The sequence below is a fragment of the Cheilinus undulatus genome, linkage group 23 (assembly GCF_018320785.1).
Source record: "Cheilinus undulatus linkage group 23, ASM1832078v1, whole genome shotgun sequence".
NCBI classification, from domain to species: Eukaryota; Metazoa; Chordata; class Actinopteri; order Labriformes; family Labridae; genus Cheilinus; species Cheilinus undulatus.
The window spans coordinates 22877951-22900248 of record NC_054887.1 but is presented as its reverse complement, the minus strand read 5'-3'; the positions used below and the strand labels follow the sequence as shown (position 1 = coordinate 22900248).

The 22298-nt window shown below is 43.3% G+C and overlaps 2 protein-coding genes across 2 annotated transcripts in view; one reads left to right on the top strand and one right to left on the bottom strand.

Annotated features, from left to right (window-relative positions):
• Positions 1–22298, top strand: part of snd1 (staphylococcal nuclease and tudor domain containing 1) — a 284136-nt gene that overhangs the window by 130885 nt on the left and 130953 nt on the right. The window lies entirely within an intron of this gene.
• Positions 9487–14565, bottom strand: lrrc4.1 (leucine rich repeat containing 4.1). The gene has a single exon (XM_041780448.1). The coding sequence runs from the start codon at positions 12862–12864 to the stop codon at positions 10003–10005; it is 2862 nt and encodes a 953-aa protein (XP_041636382.1). The 5' UTR covers positions 12865–14565; the 3' UTR covers positions 9487–10002.

Sequence of the window (22298 nt, the reverse complement as noted above, 5' to 3'; positions counted from 1 at the left end):
CATTGAACAGTGTGTGTCTGCCTGCTGTTTTTGGCTTGTATGATTGTTTTCATTCCTGCCTATGCACCTGTCTTTTGATCCGGATGTTGTTTTTCAGTGTTTTAGTACTCTGTTATACCATTGGTTCTCAACTGGTTTAGCTCTGGGACCCACCACAAGTTCAATAATGAGAAATTGTGGCCCAAATTTCTGATATATTTGTCAGTCAGTGGGATTTATCAAATAAAAGATTTTGCTGTTTGTACCCTAGATGGAAATGTGACAAAACAGACTGGAGAAAATAAGTCAAATAATATAAATGATAGAGAATAAGATTTCTGGGAAAGTATCACAGAGGATTTCTAAGATAAAATTTAATGTTTCCATTAAAATCTCTGAAATATTATTGGACAAAGTTAATGAAATCTGCTGGAAAAAATATTGGTGAAAGTATTTAGTTGCCTTTGAAATGTTCTCAGATTTAAAGGAAAATTCCCAGAGAAGAGTACTAAGAGTTTCTGGGGAAATGCCCAAAGAAAACCCCAGAAATTCAAGGGAAATTCCTGAACCCTCTGAGCTCTTTGCTATATTTTAACTATTTTGACTCGCCTGGACCTCTTCTCTTGAAAAGCTTGTAAAACATCAACCCTGTGTTGTGCAGTCAAGCTCAAGCTTTACCAAAAGGTTAAAAATCATTCTGTGGCCAAGTCACACAAGTCTCAGGCTCACTAGAAAAGGGCACTGTAAGGGCATGAATATTGTCATTACAATGGCAAAACTGAGAACTTTTAGACTAAAAGGAAAGTAAGTGGGTACAATTCATAGTTCAAAAGCTATTCAGCTTTTAAATCCTGTGTCTCTTCTTGTTGTATACGACAACGTTGGCATCAAGAGGGTTAACCTTCCTTGAAAAATTACCTCAAGTTTTTTTTTAAATCCTGGAGAAAATCTCCTATGAGTTTGGGTAAATTCACAACAGTAACAAAAGGAGGCTTTTTCACACATTTGCGACCCACTGAAAGCAGCTCTGCAGCCCACTTTTGGGTCCCGACCCACCAGTTGAGAACCAATGTTTTACACCATCAGTCACTGAACTTACATGTTGTATCATTTTAATACTATCATTTAAAAATACAAATTCTCAATACCTCAGTCAAAAGATGGTCTTATATTTTGTTAAACATTTAAGTTCTGCAGCATTAAATCTGACTTGAACTGTAACATCAGGGAGTACGGTAGTGATCTCCAGTAGTGGTTCACAGACTTAGATTTAAAGCTCCTGTGAGGGACTTTTACTCTGGGTTGATTTGGCGCCTCCTGTGGACAAAACACAACAGCCTATCCCTTTGCTGTTTTTCACTTATACATGTATTAGCTGTAGTCTTTTTTTATATTAAAAATGTCAGCTCATCAAGAATTTGGAAAAAAAATGCAGTCTGATTAGGGAGCTGCTTTATCTGACATCTACCCCTCTTTGTAGTAGATTCAGGCACTAATAATAGCCATGTAGAAATATTTAATGTTATTGCTGATGGTCTTGTTTGCTTTTTATAAGTCAAAGAGAGGCATCAATATTGATTTTAATGAGTTTTAAAACATGCCAGAAACTCTTCACTGTACCTTTAATGTACAGGGGACTTGCTTTAATATATAATCTGATCTGCTAACTCATAATCAGTTGCACAACTGGCGTTTATTCCAAATACAAGTATGAACAAAATGATGCATGCGAATAAAAAAGAAAAGGCTTAGAGCATATAAACTCTGTGGCTTGTGTTTCTGTAGACCTGATCCTGAGTACAGTATCCTTGGTGATGCTGTGCCTGTGATCATGATTTCTCTCCACGCTGTAAATCTCAACAAAAGCAGTGAAATTAATGGTCAATGGCTTCATTTTTTCCTCTGTGTGTATGTGCAACGTTTGTGTGACTTGCGGTTATATGTGTGTAAACCTCGACACCCCACCTCCTCACATATGTCTCAGCCCCCCTCCCCTCCCTTTAGCTGCTCTCAGTGGACATGATTTACAATACACACAGCCTCAACTACTGGATGGGATCATAAAAGTAAGGCTTCATCGTTGGTGGCTGCTAAGAAAATACAGGGATGTTTTTCACCCACCCAAAGGGCAATAAAGCCCGTCTCTCAGGGAGTAACACACTTGAGTGGTCCTCTGCACGGCAAAAATAGCTCACGCAGCCCACCTGCCACTCCGTTTTAGCAACAGAATCTAGTGTTAGTTTGACCGCAGTGTATATTCAATAAAATATGTTGGCATCAACCTATTCAACACTCCACAGCCTTGACAGCACTGGGCTCAATGCCAACACTATACTGTGATAAAAATTTTTCTTCAGCCTCTGTTGACCTGAGTAGAAACAAATCAAACCACCAGCTGCTCTGAATATGCATATTTGCATCAGTTTTCATACAGTGGAAGACGGCAAACATCAACACTTTTCACCATTTTCTCAATCTATTGACTTGTGCTGTCAGAATTTTTGATACTTTCAAAACAGTACAATCTTTATTTTGTCATCATTGCTGTTGTAAGTACTGATGCTTTGAATAACATCTGATCTTTTCAAGCTAGAGAAAGGACGAGAGCTGCGGTGGCCTATTCAGATTCATAGGTTGGCAAAACTGATGTTTCTCAAGTATTTGTGGCATCTCATAAAGATGCAAATGTTGCATTTGTCTCTTACAGACAGAGAGCAGCAAAGGGGGGAAGTTGAAATTGCAGAAATACAGTAGCAAGCAAGCATAACATTGGGCCAGGCAATTAAAAAAACAACCCAATAATATGTACTTGGAATTCAAAGGGTATCAATATTGTTTGATTTTTATTAGTAAACTAAAGGAACTGCTGTCACATATTAAAGAAATTTCCCTTTACTGATTGACAGACTCAAATCTTCTGCAGTCACGACGAGTTTGTCCTTCCTTTCTGCACACATGACATACACTGTCCACCTTCGACTCTGTATCCAGTCCCATCCCTCTATTTGACGTTAGGACCAAACGACTCTCTGGCCCTGACTAATGTTGACTCACATGGCAGCACGCTCCCAGGCCTGCTTAGAATAGCCTCCTGTCTGCTCCACTAGCACACTGGCTAGTGCTCACACAAAAACCCCGTCACATACACTGAGTAGCTTGAACCGGGGGGGGGGGGGGCTAAATTCAGGGAGTTCAGCATGCTCGACAGTCAGCTACAGTTGCTTATGACCAAAAAAAAAAAAAACACTATACTTTGACATCTCAATAAAGCTGCCCAAGTATCTGGGTTTCTGAAATAGATTTTCAGGCATGTAGGGCACTGAGGATTCATCACGGGGCTCAATGTGCCACAACCAAGGACTGCAGAGGGGGAAGGGCTGGCACACGAGTGTTGCTCTGCTGCCAGGGTCAAGCTCAATGGCATTTCTTTTGTCTGGGCTTTTTTGACCCTGGTGATACACCCAGACCAATGCCACATCTGGGACATCCACAGCACGACCAGAGGCTGGTGGTAACCCCACTACCCGCCTGGATGGTACCCTAGGCCATGCTTATGCCCCACATGCACCCTTTACTGCGTCCTAAAGGTGTGGACTTTATTTTTTTCAACAGCATATTTTCCCATGCTCCTAGTAATATGCAAAGACATCCAGAGCATGACGAGGGTTGTGTCAATCCCCTTCCCTCTGGGCAATTCATTATGCGGGCTTACTTGCATTACTGCGGATCCTTCAGAAGTCTGAGAAAGTCTTAAATTGGACATTTGAAATTTAAGACCTTTAAACTTCTTATTTTTTACCAGTTAGGGGTCTTAAATTTTAGAAGGCACATTGACTTGTCTTTGTCGAGTCTTGGTCTTCTAGAGTTACACAATTCTGATCATTCTTTTATGCGTAAATGCTCATCTAAGTAACACCATCATTTAATGCAGTGCAGCCTGTATATAAACATGCATGTAGATAGAAAGAGGCATTAATTGTGCCAAAAATCATCTAATTTGGGCAGGCATAGCCAAAAAAAATCTTTGCCCTACACCATCGGTTATTTCATAAACAGTGCATTACGTCCAAAGTTTCAGCCCTGTTCTGGTGCATCATGAAATCTCACATCTTTCATTTTTGACCATTTTCAGTTCAAAGTGGCATTAATTCTTCTTAGACCAGGCCTTTAAAGGGTCTAAAAGAGTCTTAAATTTGATTTTGTCGGAACCCTGCATTGCATGCCTTACTCCAGTCTCAATTTTTGGCCCAAACATGCCTAGAACTTCTGACCAGTACTGTAGATATGCTCTAACTCACAGGCTTCTCCTGAAAACATCATGGCACTAAACATTGAAGGTATTTGGAACTAGCTACCAAAAGTAAGTGACAGAAAAGAATCCATGCATTTATTATCTGTACTGCTTTTCTTATTTGGGGTTTTGTAAGGCTGGAGCGAATCTCTGCTGTCACTGAGCAAGAGGTGGGTTACGACTTAGGCTGTTTGCCAGTTAGTAGAAAAAAATTTATTCTCACGCACACACCTATGGGTAATTTTTGAGTCACTACTCAACCCAATGTGCATGACTTTGGATGAAGTGCATGGGGAGAATCAAACTCCACTCCAACTGGGATTTGAACCTGGACCCTTCAAAAGTCAAAAAAGAGTCAATAAGTCTAAGCTCTGCATACTGCCAGATTGAATCTAGGGGAATGTGTGGGTGGAGTTACCCATCATGCCTTTTGGCAGAGTTTTTAGATGTGTTTGGATGTTGCCAATGTTGACTGATCACTTCTGGGGTTCCTTTGTTGTTGTTTTATATATCAGACACTTTGCACCATGCGTGAAGTTATCCACTGAGTTTCATTGACACTGGCAATGTTGCTGTGTATTTAACTTCTCTATGATGTGACTTTACCTAAACAATCTGGTTGGAGATCTATTCTCTTGTTCAGGAGAGAATTAAATGAAATAATTAAATTCTTTTACTTGAGTAGATTTATGTACTGGTACATTTACTTCTACTTAAGTACATTTCAACAATAGTGCACTTTCTCCACCTCCTCTGTGATTTAGCAGTGGTATCAGGAAAACCCATATGATACCCAACCCTGCCCATATGTACAAATACATTTTAGCTGAAACTGGTGTATAAATGTGGTTCAGATCTAAAACTTGAGTCCTTAAAACAGTTTTTAAAGTTTAAAGCTGAACAAAGAAACAGACTTTAGTAATTGGAGAACACTTAAAGTCAGGGAACAAAGATGAACAAAGAACTTGATATCTGTTGGCCCTGCCTAATGGCTGATATTTACATCCTGTACAGGCTGGTATCTACATAACTTACTATGTTTTTACATAGATTTTTTAATACCTGCTGGTATTAACTTTTTAAGCTTATATCCGCCAATACCAATTTCATGCAATAATGCATCCCTACTTTTATGATTTTTAAAACGATACAATCTCCTTTGTTTAATGACTGATATTATCAACCGTCAAGCTTCATAATAGGGGTGTATTAGAGAGGAATGAATCCAAAAAGAATTGCCAGTAAACTGTCTTTGCACGCAGGAGTGTCCCTGCAAATTTTGCTCATCACACAGGAAATTAGGTGCCCATTACTGGTATTTTTGTTGTTGTGGTATCATGGCAACCCTAGAGCAGGCTAAAGACTGAGAAGCACCTTTTAATATGCACTGTTTTTATCCTTATACGCTCTTGAGTATATGGAAAATTATTCAGTTTGTTCAGCCTGATTTGAACCTGCAATATGTTGCACCAAATGAGCTATAAATAAAGTCTCGATCAGTTGCCTGGTAATGGGGAAATTATAATACACTCAAATGAACATTTTTGCATGCAGTGATATTAACTATATAAGAAACCGCCTCTTTAACTGAAGCAGAAATGTTTTTAAAAGTATGCATTTCTCTGTATATATAAAGCTTGTTGGTCTTGGTCATTTTAATTGAATTACAATTTAACAGCCATCCCCTGTGCCTCAGTGCATTTTCATTTAAAAGTAGAAGAAAAGTAATTAAGAGATTGCATCCAAATAATTTAGCTTTGAAACATCCTTTATGAGTTTAGATCAGGCTCCTTCCTTGAATTGAATTAAATTAAAGCGGATAAATCCTCTGTTAGGCTTTGACCTGTTCCATCCAGTGTCCTCTCGCTCACACTAGTAACACACACACTCACATGGCTGCACTGTGGCTGTTAGCGTCCCTACAGTTCCATTTGCGCCTGACCCCTTGATCCTCCCATCCTCTCTTCCCTCATATTCACCAGTCTCCCTTCTTCAAGTACCCCCAGTGGTCCAGTCCATTACTGGTATCAGCACTTCTTATCTGCTGCACTGTGCTATAAAATCACACTCCATCCTCCCTCCCCTCCACCCACCCCTATCACCACACCCCTCGTGGTGCAGTCCAGGCTGTTCACCAATCATGCAGGAGCCATGATGGCCAGGATATATATCCCCCGTTCCATCTGTAGCTGGCACTCTTGCATCACATTTGCTCTGCTTACTCCTCTCCTAAGCGCCTTTGCTCTCTTTTCCTCTCTCTGACTGCTTTGCTTACCCTTCTCTTCTGCCTTTTCCTCTCATTTTCACCTGGTTCTAATCACTTTTAACATTTTATGTTCGTTTTTTTGTGCTGCTTTTGCCCTCCTTTTCCTCCTGGTCTGGATATCTCTTCTTCCTTATTCTTTTTCTCTTTAGTCTCTCAGGAACAGTTCTGTGTACCATCAGCCATATAATTCAGCTCTGCCACATTTCTCTGTATGTCTTGTTTTTCCTTCGATCTCTGCTGCCTTGATTCTTCCCCTCTGTTGCCCTTTTTTTGGCTGAATTTCCCACTTTTTCCTGCGACCCAATAACTTCTTTCCAGCAATCTGTCTAGCTCCCTACATCTTGATCTCTCTATCACTTTATCATCTTCCTCCTCTTGCTCTAACCCCCCCCCATCTCCAGGCTCTGTGAGCTGAGTGTAAGTAGGTGCGTCTTGCCTTGCTTCCTCTTTCAAATGGCTTCATGATTGCTAATGAAGCACACAGACAGGAAAAAAAGGCATGATGTGGAGGAGGAAGGGACGGAGGGGAAGAAGTGTTTCCCATGGAGACGGTCCATTCACTTGCTGGCTAGCTGATTGGCTGATTGATAGCCCTCTAGCCATGTTGACTGATTAGTATGACAGAGCCTTTTATAGCACAGTGCAGCCTAATATATGACCTCATAGCAAAACACAGAAGCAGCATGAGCGTCATCAGCAAGGAACAGCATGGCCAATAACACAGCTACTACTCAGTAAAACACAATCCATCAAGCCAAATTGCACGAACCATTTAGATAAAATGAGCAACTCTCCGTATGCTTAATAGTCGTCTCGCCTGATTCACTTTAAAGACTGAAAATCAAGCTTTGCATAGCTATGATATCAAAACAATTATAAGTAAACAACAGGAGTGGGAGACAAAAGGCATGCTGTGAGCGGTATGAGTCAGCATAGTGACAAACATTCAGTACAGTATGAAATGTTTTCTTTCTTCCTGTTCCTAACATTCACAATTTGGCAGTGAAAGCTGATAGTGAAGACAAGAATGACAGTGGATGTTGAAGTTCAACAGTTTGGCTTCTGGCCTTCAAATAGGCATGTTAAATTGGAACTATAGTTATGTAATTCTGCCCTCTCTCTTACTTTCTCATACAATCTCTCTCTGTTACATCCTTTCAGTTTCAAACATACTGCATTGTGCAAAAAAAAAGGCATTTAGAAAAACCTGCACTTTTTATATTAAAATAAAGGCTGAGTTAAAGCATGTGGGCACATTGAGAGAACTGTTGTGGAATCTAACACGTTAGATGTTTGCCAGAGTGACCAGATGTGAGTCCCCTAGTTATGCTGCAGAAGGTTATCTTCACTTAATTTGATGACCTGTTTTTGTTTTTTGCTGATAATAACAAGACATTAGTGCAATTGGGTTACCTGTTATGTCTCTCTGGCTCTCTCATCCTAGTTGCCCTTTCTTTCTTTGACTCATAATGTAGAGACAAAAAAGTTTGAGAGTAATCAAACTGAATTTTTTAAATCAAAGCGGACATAAATATCTCAATACATCAAATGACAACATCCAAATGGAATGTAATCTAGACATCCATTCATCCCTCTTTAGCAATCTCCATTTCTCATCTCACTTGCCTTCTATTTGTCACTCCCTAATTTTTCACAGCCTGGCTGTCGCCACTCAAAAGAGCACACTCCTGTTGTCTGATAGCAGCCACTTCAAATGAAGCACATAGCAGGTAACTTTTGCCCCACTTTCGTGTTTTCATTGTTTGAGAGGTAAAATGGGACTTGTTATCGTGGCTCTTTGGGGTAACTGTTTGCAGAACCTCTGATAGGTTGTGTAATCTGGTGTAGTCAGTAGCAAATGCCACATCTTTGCCTGTCTGCGTAGGCCTGTGAGTTTGACGCCAATTGTTTTTCCTGCTCTGTGAATGCTAAGGAGATTTTTGGCCTTGATGACTTTGCACCATACATCATTTTTTTGTTGTGTTGCTTGGTCATATTTCACCCACGTTGCCTATCCTTAACCTGTTCATTTCATTTCTTATGGTTTCCTTAACCACCTTTCTTTTTCTCCTTTCCATAAAGTGAGCTTGAGCTCCAATCGAAGTCAGAGATGGAATGAAACAGCACTGCTTGTTCTTCAAACACATGTACCGTGAAGACAAACTGGCCCACCTTTTGATACATTAGTACTAACAACTCTGCATGTTGTATGTTATTTTTCTTTGTTAGGCAGGAAAACCATGGAGCTATATTATGACTGAGAGGGGTGATATTGTCAAAGATGAAAAATGCACAGTTAACAGCAAGACCTGAATGCATTTGTCACCATAAAAAGCCCCCCGCACTGATTGATGAAGGCACAACAGCTGGGAATGCAATGAAAAGTGAAATGAGGATCCATATTTTTGGCAAAACATTCTTAACACCCAAACATTATTTCACCTTAATTTATCACCCTTTTCACTCATTAGGCACATGATGAATAATAGCAGATTGAAAGGTAAAAAATGAGCTAGGTAGCACAACCCTTTTGGAAAGAGCATCTGAGTAAATGTAAGATTTAATACTGGAACTAGCATTGGTTCATGTTTTGACACCTTAAGGCATATTCATTCATTTTAATCAGCCACACCTTGATGAAGCACCGTAACACTCACTGATGGTGTGACATAAAAACTCTCTTTTAAACACAAATAATATAGTAGCAGGTGTTTGCAGAATTTTAAAAAAGCACCATCCACTTCTGCACCGTGATTCATTCTGCCTGAGTCATTCAGCACACGTAGGGTTAAAGTATAGCTGCAGCGTCTTACTGCAGTGTCTAAAGCATTTGGCTGATCATTACAGTATATGCTAGGAGAAGAAGCAAAGGGGAAAAAACATCTCTTTCTAATACTTCCTTTTTTCTTCCAAAAATCCTTTTTATTGCATTTTATAACATTTGGCACAGTACAAATTCTTGGTGCTTTTACAAGATAAACCTGTAAAGATCGACACTGATCTTTTTTCGGTTTTTGTTAAAGAAAGTCTTCTCAGTATAAATATTTTTTTCTTATCACTGCATTCTCTGTAGCATGGTGTAAAAATCACACAGAATGCCCCTTTTTAAAACAAGACTACCCTCATTTGTCAAAGTCAAGACAGCATCTTAAACAACTCATTGTTTTAAATAGAAGTTACAAGTTAGAAAATAGTTTCAATTTCTTTTTAATATATGTTTCTCTATCACCAGCCCATGGTAGTTTCAATTTGTCCATATATATATTTATTTATAAGCATGTACAACAAGAAATCATCAGTCTTTAAGTTTGCACTCTGTACAAAAAAGTAGTTCCTGTCCTTTTTTTCGTTGTGCATTCTATTGCATGATTTTATGAGGAAATGACGCAGGGGGGCAAAGGACAGGGGTGGGTGGGAGCTAGGGGCCTAGGGAAAGGAGTGGGATCCTTTTGGGGGCTTTTTTTTTTTAAATCTGAGTCTCCTGTACCTTCTCCTTGGTGTGAGTTTTTATGACAAAGGGCTCAGCCATTGTCGTAATGGTGCTGGGCAAGGTTCGAGGCAGAGAGTTCCCAACATTGTTGTCTGTCCATTTAGCCCCATGACCAGTTGGTTTATAGGTGTTGTATTTGGGCTTTAGGGTGCTGTAGTCCACCTTATGGGGGCTGTAGTCCATTTTGTGTGGACTGTAATCCAGTTTAGGTCTCTGAGCATGTGGACTAAAGTCAGACTTGAAGGCGCTGTAATCCGCTTTGTGGGGGCTGAAGTCTGTCTTGAAGGCGCTGTAATCAGTTGCAGTCTTATGTGGGGTGTAAGGGTCCTTCGGTTTGTAGGTACTGTCAGTTTTAGATCTCTGGGCATTGTAGTCTGTTTTGGATTTAGGCTGAGTGCTGTAGTCAGGCTTAAATGGGCTGTAATCAGGTTTAGGTCTTGGATGGGTGCCAAAGTCAGGCTTGAAAGGACTGTATTCAGCCTTCGGTTTATGCTGTGTGTTGTAGTCAGATTTTAATGGGCTGTAGTCATGTTTAGGTTTTGGTTGGGTGCTGTAATCTCGTTTGAATGGGCTGAAGTCAGTTTTCTGCCTTGGATGAGTGCTGTAATCTGGTTTGAAGGGACTGTAGTCTGGTTTAACTTTCGGGTGAGTTCCAAAGTCTGGTTTGAATGGACTGTATTCTGCTTTAGGCTTGTGAGTGCTGTAGTCCTGTCTAAAAGGGCTGTAGTCAGGCTTTGGTCTATGAAGGCTAAAATCTGGTGTAGATTTGTGAGTGCTGTAGTCTGGGATGAATTTGTGGCTACTGAAGTCCATATTTGGCTTATATGTGGTGTACTCTGCCTTGGGCTTGTGAAGGGTGAAGTCTGGCTGTGTTTTGTATTCAGCCTTGGGTTTGTGAAAGCTGTAGTCAGTCTTGTGGCTAATAAAGTCCAGTTTGTGTATGTTGTTATGGTCCCGGATTTCAGGCAATGTAAGAGCTGTCTCTTGAGCTGCAGACGCTGGTGGTGGAAGGTCCTCCTCATCCACCTGGATAATCTCCACAGTGCGGGCAGCTGCCACAGTGCTCCTCTGCTGGTGGCGCTTCCTCAGTTTGTAAAAGGCAATGAGCATGACAGCAGCCAGCAGTGTTACTGCCACAAAGCAGCCTATTATGATCTTAGTTGTTTTCATCACTTCATCAAGGCTTGGGCCAGATTTGCCAGGCTTGCTAGTGACACTTTGCACACCTGGCGCCACAGACGACTTAGCTGAACCCGGTTGACTGTCGGTGCTTTGCAGTAATACAGTTGGGGTGGAGATAAAGACTGGCTGAAAGACTGAAGGGGAGGCAGTCGTTGTCGTTGTTCCAAGGCCTACACCTCCTCCTCCAGCTACCCCAGCCCCCGCAGCAGTAGATGTTGTTGTGGTTTTGGGTTTCGGCATCTCAGTTGTTGGCCCCAAGACCTCCACAGTCACTGTGGTGAAGTAACTTAAGTTGGACGTGTTAAGCTCAGCTGCACTCACGTTGAGGTAGGCCGAAGCGTTGGAGTTTCCAGCTGCATTGGAAACCATGCAGGTGTAGGTTCCTGTGTCTGCTGCTAGGACATTTGAGAAGTTCAGGGTGCCATCATTGAGGACAGATATTCTTGGGTGACCAGAAGCATGTGTCAAGATAGTTCCATTGGGAAGAAGCCAGCGCACTGAAGACATTGGCGCCGTGCGGCAACGAAGATCTGCCACTCGCCCTGCTGAGATGTTTAAGTCCCTTGGTGCATCAGCAATGAAAGGTGCCGAACACTGGACCGCAGCACCCTCACCTCTGTCCACCTCAACCAGCTGTCGACCTCTCATGCTGGCAGGTGAGTGGCAGCGTCCACAACAAGTTGAGTTAGTAGGGATGTACTCCCTTAGCCAGCGTGCTAACCAAACAGCCTCACAGCCACAGTTCCAAGGGTTATGGTGGAGATGGAGTTCCACTAGGTACCTGAGCGGGGAGAACAGATCATGTGGCACAGCGCTCAGATTGTTATGGGCGAGGTTAAGCTCCACCAATGAAGAAAGGTCGTCGAAAGCATTTCGCTCTATGACTGTGATTTGCGAGTTCATAACCCAGAGTTTTTTCAGGGAGCGTAGGCCTTTGAAGGAGCCTGGCTTTATCTCAGGAAAGAGATTTTCAGAGATCTCCAGCTCCTCCAGACCCTTTAGGGGACTCAGATTTGGCATATCACCCCTTATGTTGCACATGCCCAGGTTGAGGTACTTGAGGTTTTGTAGGCCCTCAAAAGCTCCTTCCGAGATGTACTCCAGTTTCCGTAACTCTCCAAGGTCCAGTCGCATTAGGGAGGGCACCCGGTTGAAGGCATAGGAGGGAATACTTTCAATGGGGTTGTTCCTCAGCCACAGTTCTCTTAGCTTAGACAAGTACTCAAAGGCCCCACTGGGCACCACTGTCAACCGGTTGTCAAACAGCTCCAGTGTGTTGAGGCTGGTGAGTCCATTGAACGCGCCCACCTCAATCTGCCGTATGGCATTTCGCCCTAGCTGGAGCACCTCAAGGTGGTGCAGGTGGCGGAAGGAGTCAGCCTGCACCGCCTCGATGGCGTTTTCCATTAGATTGAGGTGTCGCGTGTTGGCAGGAATGCCAGGGGGCACACGGGTGAGGCCACGACGAGTGCACACCACCTTCCCCTGCTGATTACTGCAGGAACACTGCGGTGGGCAGCCCTGGGGTGCCTGAGACACCGCCGCCCCCGCCAAGGCCAGGGAGGCGCTGCTCCACGCTCGCGCCATCAGGAAGACTACACAGAGTAGGGCGGCTTTCCTGGCACGATGCACAGCTACCCGCCCCAGGAGACTCATGATGTGGCACGTTCATAATTCAGCATCATCTGGGGGGGAGGTTGGGGGTGTTTGGGGGTGGTGTTTAGGGGCTTTGGGGATAGGGCAAATAACTTGTTGGCTGGTAGTGGTGTCAAGGGGTTCAGAGTTAAGAGGTTAAGGGAACTGAAGAGGGCAAGGGGGGGCTGGGTTTGGTACTTGCTAAGGGGCAAGGGGGGCTTGACCTATTCTCAATCAAGCACTGCTTTTTCCCATGAACTATTCTCAGGGGCAGAAAGAAAAGGGAGGGAAAGGAGGGCTGACTTTTCTTAAACGTATAAATGAGGAGGACATCATGGAAAATTAAGCAACCAAAAACCTTATTAGAAGACAGAAGGAAGGGTAGGGTGTTACAAATTGATGCAAAGAGGGGTTGAAACACTAGACACCTACCTCAAGTTATTATAACAGGTCCATCAACTGAGATATATAGCTTCCCTCCTGTTTGCAACCAGAAAGAGCTGTGGTATTCACATCAGTTGTATGTATATCCAAAGAGCAGCAAAGAAAGCCTTTTTATATTTGCTCTGACAAAACAGGTATCAATGCCATAGAGCTTAACCAGAGCTATTTTGTAAATCCACACATCCAAAGAGAAAGGTTTGAAGGCCCTTTGTGATTGTTTTTTGTTCTCCCTTTCCTTGTTGACAAGAAAAAAAAAGAAAAAAAGATTGCAGATAGGAATCCAGTCAGGCTCCCAAAGCAGCAGTGCTCCCTGGCTCGCTTCTTGCTGTCGGCTCCTCTTCTCTCGCTTGTCCTTGGAATCCGACAGTTGATCCCCCTGCTAGACACCTTACCCAGGTCTCCATTGCACAGGCGACCACACAATCACACTTGCACAGTTTTTTTTTTTTTTTTTTTTTTTCTGCGTGCACAAAAGCCAAGACAGAAAGGACGAAAAGAGGGAGGTCGACAGGGTGGGATTCAAAGAGATTTAAGCAAAATTCCACAGTCCTTCCAAATGTTCTTTGCCTTTTCAATACAACGGTTGAGAAGAGAGGTGTACAAGGCAGGAAACAGCAGACCCCCCCACTCTCTGTATTCCTCTGTTCACTTTTTAGTGGTCAATCAGTTGGTCGGTTGGTCAGTTTGACAGCCCTTTTACCTTTCTGTCACTCTCTCCATTTGCCTCCCTCTCACTGTGGTGTCGTGTCCACTTGTTTTGTCCTATTTTTCCTTTCCCCCCCAGGAGTCCTCTACGGGGGGTTGAAAAGGCTAGGCGACACACGCAGCCTTCATTAGGTTCTTCTTTAACTAGCCACACGCTTCAGCCTCAGCAGCCGTGGCGGCGACAGCAGCATTTGCAAACGCACACACACCATCCCTGCGCAGCACACAGCAGCAGTAGCGGAGCACACACAGCAGCAGCTGCAGCCTGCCTCCCTTGCACTTCCCAATAATCCGTCAATTTCTTCGGAGAGGGAGCGGGGTGGGGGATGGAAGGGGGTGCTGGGAGGTGTGGGGGTGTTGTAGCTGGGTTGATCGAGGTGGGTTGGAGGGAGGAGGGGTGGCAAGCAGTTTTTCCCTTTCTCTCTCCGGCTTGTTTCTTTTTCTTCTTGTTTTCCAGTTCTTTTTTCCCCCTCCTCTCCTCGTGGTGATCAGCACCCCCTTGCTAATGCAGCGTCCGAATGGGGAGAGGAGCAAGATAGGGAAGGCGAGCGCCAGGCGAGCGCACGGCTTACAGGCGTGACGTTAACAGTAGCGTCGATGTGGAAAGGATCCGTTGTAGCAGCAAAAGAGAGAGCGTGCACCGGCTTGGATCTCTCTCTCTTGCTCTCTCTCCCTCTCTCTCTCTTTCTCACTCTCTCACACTCTCTCTCCCCCTGCCTCCCTCCTGCTCTCTCTGCAGTGTCCTAAGGTAGTTGGGTAGGCTCAAAGCACTCAGACCTTTTTAGAGATCTACCTCTTCAAAAACCAGTTTTCTCCTGCTGTCCTTCGCTCTATGTTTTAATGCTCACAGTCTCTTGTTTTGTGGCTTTCTGAGGCTTTGTGTGGCTTAGGGGAATAGACAGGCTGTCCAAGCAAAAGGCAGAGATGGACAGTGGCATCCCCACAGCAACCAGATTTTAACCCCCTCCTCACCGGCAATAATCCAGCCATTCCAGCGTGTCTGCCAAAGCTTTCCAGCATTGCTTTGGTGGAATATGCAGGCAGATGGGACACTGCTCTTCTCACTCTCTTTCCTCCTCGCTTCGTCTCATGATTCCCCTCTCTCTCTATCCCTTCTCCGCTCTCTCTTTCATTATCTCTGATTCTCTTTTACTTTACCCCCTTTGCCCGCTCACACTTTTTGCGTTTTGTCCTTTAGTTGAAAACAGAGGAACATGAATGGACTGCTGACGCATCCTGCTCGGAGCAGTGCTTTGGTTTGATGCAGTGTGTTTTGTGCATTAACTCCCCCCACCCACCCACTCCACCCTCACCCTCCTCGCTGTCTCTCCTTCTCTGCTCACTCTTCACCCGTCACTGTGTCACTCTATCTCATCTCTGGCTGGCTATTGCTTGATATATAATCTCTTTCAAACTCCCAATTGCATCTATTATTTGTGGATTTTCACCATGTATATCAAAAATTCATTTTTTTCCTCTTTGGATTGAAAAAAACATATTTTTAAATGGGCCAGTTTTTCAATGAAATTATCTTAGAGTTTTGTTTGCAAGAATTAAATTGGTACTTTTATAATAATTTCAAAAAGGCAAAGAAGAGTATCAGAAAAACGGTAAGGGTTAAACACAGTTCAGACTAAAGATTCGCAACAAGATACAATGGTTTTAGAACGTCCCTGGCAAAAGTTACAGCCGTCTGAACAGAGCCATTGCAGTTTGAATCAAGCCGCCTGATGCAGTCGCCTGCGATTCAGCTTGTCAAGTCTCAGACAGTTGGTTGCAGGATGTTGCAAGCAGATAAATGTGGAAAAAGCCTATAAATCTCATTTTGAAAGGAGTGATGAGCCAATTTCATTAAATTACATCCATATTCAGCTGCACTTCAAGCTTAAATGCATAGCAAGTGGACGAGATGGGAGTGTTAACAGGCTGTTTCCATGTGAAAACTTAAAAATATATAGATGGACTGATTTCCAATAAGCAGATAAAAGGATAAAGAAATATCATGTTGAAAAGGCTCTTATTTTCCCAGCTTGGCATGGAAGAGACGCAGAGCTATGAGATAATACATGAGAATTTCAAGGTTGTAAATTTGTCAGTGTAAAATGAATTATTCTCAGTGGATTTCTTCATTATAAAAGACTGAGCTAGCAAAGCATTTTTTTTGTTTATATATATATGCAGTGAAATTTCACTGCTACGCTACGATGGTGATGACAAATGAGTGATGATCAGGCTGATGTTATGCATTATCATAATGATAAAGATGCCGGGGAAACATGGGGAATGAGCAGCACTGTCCCTATTGAAGAGACAGATTTATTGCGGGAACGATGGGTTATCACCTTCAGTTGCAGCATTGGACTAGCAGGTGTTTGGAATGTGGCAGAGCGGCCCACTGCAAGCAGATGCAAGTTTCAACTTTCTCGTCACAAATCTTTGGTCTGAACTGGGCTTAAGGGTAAGTAAAGACAGGGCTCCTGCAGACCCTTAGAATCTTAAATTGGACTTTATATATTTAAGGCCATTAGCAGTCTTATTTTAGAAGGCACTTTGACTTAGATGTGTCTTTATCCAATCTTTCTTTTCTGCGTCCTTTTATTCCATCTGTTTTTATTAATGTGCTTTTTGTGTATGTTATGATAAATATAACTATACTGTATACTGATAGAAAGGAGGCATACAATATGCCAAAAAATCATCAACGTTGGATGTCTGTGACCAACAAACTTTTTTCCTGTATAAGTTGACATTTTATTTACAGTGAACTAAACCAAATAATTCAGCTCTGTCCAGTGTACCGAGGATTCTCACATGCCTTTCATTTTTGACCATTTGCCAGCTCAGGTTTTATAAAGTCTAAAAGTTAATACTTGAAAGTGTGTAGGAGACCTGTAAAGAAAGGGTTAGGGTCAGAGGTTAATAAAGAAGAGGATGAATTAAAAAGGTTAGGGGTTACCAAAGAAGAGGGTCAAAAAAAGACGGTTGGGGTAGTCAAAAAGAGGGTTAGGGTAAGGGGTTAGTAGAGCAGAGGGCCAGGGTTAGGGGTTACTAAAGAAGAGCGTCTTTAAAAAAGGGTTAGGGGCAGGCAAAAAATTGTTAAGGGTAGGCAAAAGGAGGGTTAGGGTAAGGGGTTAGTAAAGAAGAGGGTCAGGGTTAGAGGTTACTAAAGACGAGGGTCATAAAAAGGGTTAGGGGCAGGCCAAAAAGAGGGTAAGGGGTTAGCAAAGAAGAGGGTCAGGGTTAGGTTCAGAGGTAAGTAAAGAAGATGAGCTTTAAAAGGGTTAGGGGTTACTAAAGAGGAGGTGCATATATAATGGGTAATGGTTAGTAAAGAAAAGGGCCAGGGTTAGGGGCTACTAAAGAGGGTTAGGGGTAGGCAAATAAGAGGGTTAGGCTTATGGTAATACACAGTTTATGGTATGTAATCTAAAGTTTGGTGAACATTTCTCTATCCCATTTGTCTTTTTTCCACACACCACCCCTCTCTGTCATGTGTGCCACTGCAGGTAGTTAGAGCTCTCTAAGCAGACGGGCCTTAACCCTCAATTTGAGCACAAACTGTCGCTTCAAGAAGCACACAGCCATAAAGGTCATGTCGAAGAAGGTGAACAGGAGAAAACAAGACATGCTTTACCTTCCTGCCGCAGGAGAGGAGGCAAAACAAACGCACCCTACTGTCCCATCACCCCTCTATCTCCCATGATTTGTACAAGCCTCATGTCCATTAAACTAGGAAGCAGTGTGGGTAATTGATGGGGGGGTAAAGCTAGCTGTGACAGTGCTGCTAGGTGTGTGTGTTTGTGTCTGGGCTCAAGAGTAAGCGTGTGAAAGAGAGGGAGAGAGAGAGAGAGGATGAGAGAGGAAGGGGAAAGCGCGCCAGCTAGAAAAGGTCACGCTGCCTGTAACGCAGTACGTTATTCCCACCGGCACAGAAATATAGAGCCAACTCCTATATTATACACACATACACACTAGCAGACTTTCTCCTTGACTTCACTGCAGTTGAATACGAATGGGCTTCAATGAAGCACATGTAACAGTGAGGTGGCAGCCTCAGGAGTGTAGGGGGGATTTTCCTTGCTAAGAAAGAGGCTGTTTCCCCTGCCTTTCCATAGGGATTCCCCAGCTCTGCGGCCATGCAGAAGGTGATATCAAAGGTGTGGTGCACCACCACATAAATCCTCGTCACTTCCTTCTCAAAGCACAAAAAATTACTCATGCATATATTTGTGCTAAGTGTTGTAGTATAAACTGAAGATGTGCTGCAAACGTGACACTCAAAACATTACATTGATCCGTTATTGAGCCAGCTGTAAATGAAGTCATGCAGTTCTCGGGTGACTATTGATGACAGATGCGGAACAGTGTGGATAATGGTGCTGCAAGCTTTGTTTGTGTGTCAGATGGTGGCTGTGCTCTGTTCTGTAGGTGTGTTGTGCCACAATTTGATGAGCAAGTGACCCAGAAGGAGTTCAGGTTGTGTTTTGGCCACCTAGCAAAGTACATCCCAGACTCTCTAACCAAAATCACCCACTGACCCATAACATGACCAGCGCTTCCCGGACAGTTCTCTCTCCCTCCCTCTCTCTCTCACTCACTTACCCTTACCTTTCTCTTTTCCCTGTATTTTCTATTCCCACTCTATTTTTGTCTCTCAGTGGATGCTCTGCTTTCTCACTGCTGAGGGAGCCCAGGTCATGGCCCGCCAAACTCCGCAATGCTCCGCTGACCAAATGTGGTCAGCACCTTGCACTGTACTTTGATCCTGGCCTGGAATGGCTAACATGGTTTTGATTGCTAGCCAAAGTCTGATCACGGGGAGGTTTTCTCAAGGTGCAGAATGTGGGTTTGTGTGCAGCTTGCATGGCATCTCTTACACTGGCAAACCAGAAAAACCTTCACGCTTGCCTTCATTTGGCACCTGATTTTAGGGTTGGGTTGGAGTTTTCAGCCTGACTTGACTGTTTACCGCCGAGTTTATCCGTATGCTGTCGTGACAAGAGAAGTGTCCATCCCTACCTCCAGGACTCTCCAACTGTTGATGACTTGTCACATATATTGGACCTTCACGCTGTCATGCCGGCCCCGTGCCTCTTCTGTGAGACCCCTGCCCTCCCGGCTTCCCCCCACAGGCACATCGGAGTCCCCTCCCTGCACTGGGCCAAGAGGGCACTGGGTGTAGTTAGTGGCTACCGCACGACCTACTTTGGTGTGGCTGTTCCGCCAGTCAGCCAGCATGTTTGAGGGCTATATGCAAACATTACAGAACCCATCCCCGGAGGTGGATGCTGGCAAATCTGGGCTGCGGCCAGTCACATGTAGGTCAGCAGCCTGTGTGTGAGTGCGCGTTAGCATGTGTGTGCGTGTCAGTGATTTCAGGAGGAGAATGGCCTACAGTGCAGTATTGCAGCAATGACGATCAGAGTTGAGGGATGCACAGTTGAATGATAGATCTAATGATAATGTCATTGCCTCTGCCATTGCCAGGATCAAGGATTTAAAGCTTCGGCAGTACACATATGGTTGTTTGTGTGCGTAGGAGAGAAAACGAGATTTTCTCATGGAGACTAAAGGCGCACTATATTTGGGGTTGTCTTCTGCTCTGAAAGCTGTTACAAATTTTATGTTTTTGTGTCCTCTAAGTATGAGGCAATGTCCAATTCCATGCATCCCACACTGACACAATTTAATCTGGGACTACTTTTCAAGGCCAACCACCCCCCAAACACCGGCGCTGACCTTGAGGTAAAGGACTAGACTCTTGGTTTCCTATTTTCATTTCAATTTCCAGGAATTAATTCTGTGAGAGATTACGACCAACCCCAACACACACATGGACGTGCTGCTATCACTATCCCAATAAAGGCTTATGCTGCTTGGTAGGGATTTTTTACGGTTTATCATTTTTCCCATCGCACAAATACACACAGGGACACACACAAACCACCATATGCCAGCATATCAAGAGATTATAGCTGGCAATAGGGTATATTAGTGGCTTCTGTATGCCTAGTTGGTTTTATCCCAATATCTGCTCACTGTAGTCTGCTTTAAGTTAGTCAATGAGCCTGTTTGGAAATGAATTAATTTTATCTGCCATAGTCTTAGCATGTCCTGTAACCTCTTTCTTTCATTCCTCTTGCCCAGTTTCTTTTTCTTCCTCATTATTTTCTTCTTTCTTCTGTTGTTCACCCCCTCATTTGCCTCCAGTTGCCCTGTCCCACCCCCCTCTCTCTGTCTATCACCACTTCCCACAGCGCTCCTCTGGTCTCCAGTTTGCAGGCCACTCTCAAGTTAATTGTGTTTGCTCATCCAGCATATGTTTTTGTCTGTGTGACAGAGAGCCATCGCTTTCAAACGAGGCCACTATCAGGTCATGACAACTGAAGACACAGTTAAAAGATGAGCGTTTTCACTTCATTTTTTCCCCCTTTTCTCTCCTCCTGTGTTACTCAGTGTTTGAGCTTTCGCTAGCAGCCATTGTCTTCAGACTAATGGGCTTCATTATGTTGAGCTGTGTTCATACTGGCTGCCAGAGCAGGGATTAGCCCTAGCGCTGTGTTAGCTGGAAGCACAAGAAAGATACAAGTAGGTTAGCACTGTTAACCCAATCAGCATGAGCCAAGATCGCAAGATGGGAGGAGAAGCTGCATGGGTATTTTTTTAATAGGAGTGTTTTTACTCTGGCCTTTTAAATTTGGAGCATTTGTTCGGCTTCTTATTCTATTTATGGTGCCACTTTTATTTTCAAGAATGGGATTTTTAACTGATGCTTTTCCTTGTTATGATTTTCTCACCTAATGCTCCCCACGTCTTGCCCCGGCCACTTCATTGGTCAGTTCGTCTCATTAGGATTCACGGAGCATCCCTCCACGCGCGTTGATCACAATGTTGCCTTGCCAACTGCCAGGCCGTAGGAAATGGATGTCTCATTCTCTGAGCAATGTGAAGGTAAAAACATAGTAATTCACGGCAGCAGGAGAAGCTAAATCTTTCCGACTTTTACCTCCTCGGGAGCAAAGATGCCGTCTTCATTCAGATCCACCCCTGCTCCTCCTTCTCCTTCTGCTTTTATGTCCTTGGCTTGGTCAAAACAGAACTCCTGACTAGTGAGTTGTTTACTCTGCAGCATTACATTGCATGTGACATGAGTCCCAAGATTTTGCATTGCTTTAGCTTGTCTTGATTCACTTAAGTTTTGTTTAATTAAAAAGGGAGCTGAACAGTGATTAATTGTGCACACAAGCAAATGCATTGCTTGTCTTGTATTAATACTGATACCATTGTGTAGCTTTTAAGCAGCATATAAACAAATTAGTCTAAAAGGCAGTTGGCTCAAACATAAGCTCTCCTTAAATCTCCTTCTTAAACTTTCTCCATGCGTACATTTTTAAATAAATCCTTACAAGTAAGCCCTTGTATATTACTATTATTCTCATGGGCCACCTTTTTTTTTCTCTCCTGACCTTCAAATACCCTCCCCTTCCAAAAATCCCAGCTACTGTAACCATCTTTACAGTGTTATTCCTCTGAAGCTTTTAATCCCAGAATCTCCATCAGGCTTCATGTAGGGGAGGATTAGCCCTACCGGGGCCTGCTACCACATAGACACAGGGCTTGAAGAATGGAAGAAAAGAGCTTCTCATTTGTACAAATCCACCTGGCCACACCCTTTTGAAGGGTTCATCTTCCCGCAAAAAAAGATTGTGGATGTGCATGCCAATAATCTTTGTTTGCCGGACATTACACAATAGTAGAACTGCTCTGCAGTAATTTTCCAGTATTAGAAAGCAGAGAGAAAGCAGCAGTTTATCTTTTCTCTTTTTGAATGAACATTCTCTGCAAAGTGGGAGAAAAATAACAGCGAACATGTATACTTGAAAAGCTTGATTCAGAAATAACCTTGGAACCCATCGGAGTCTATAGTGGTCTGAAAGACAATATATGCCTCTGGGAACAGAGGCCAATTTCTCCCATAAAGCCAGAGGTTGGCATTCAACAATTTCCAGCCTGTACTTCATTTTCGATGGAGCGCTTTCATTGTTATGTTATGTTATAACACCAATCACGTCTTGGTGCACAACATCCCCTCAAGTAGCGCAATGTGAATTTCAGGTGAATACTCTGGCTTCTCAACCCTGCTCAACTGATGAGCCAAATTGTTGAAAAATACCTTTGCAAGAGCCGCAATTTAAAAGTTATAGGTGGCAAAAATGGCCAAAAAGCTGCAGAAAAATGGCAAAACTGGGGGGAAAGTGGCAAAAAAAGTGCGAAAGTGTCAAAAACTTAAAATAGATTAGTGAAAA

Coding starts and splice junctions, on each gene's coding strand:
- lrrc4.1 (XM_041780448.1), bottom strand. CDS start 12,864: ATGAGTCTCCTGGGGCGGGTAGCTGTGCATCGTGCCAGGAAAGCCGCC.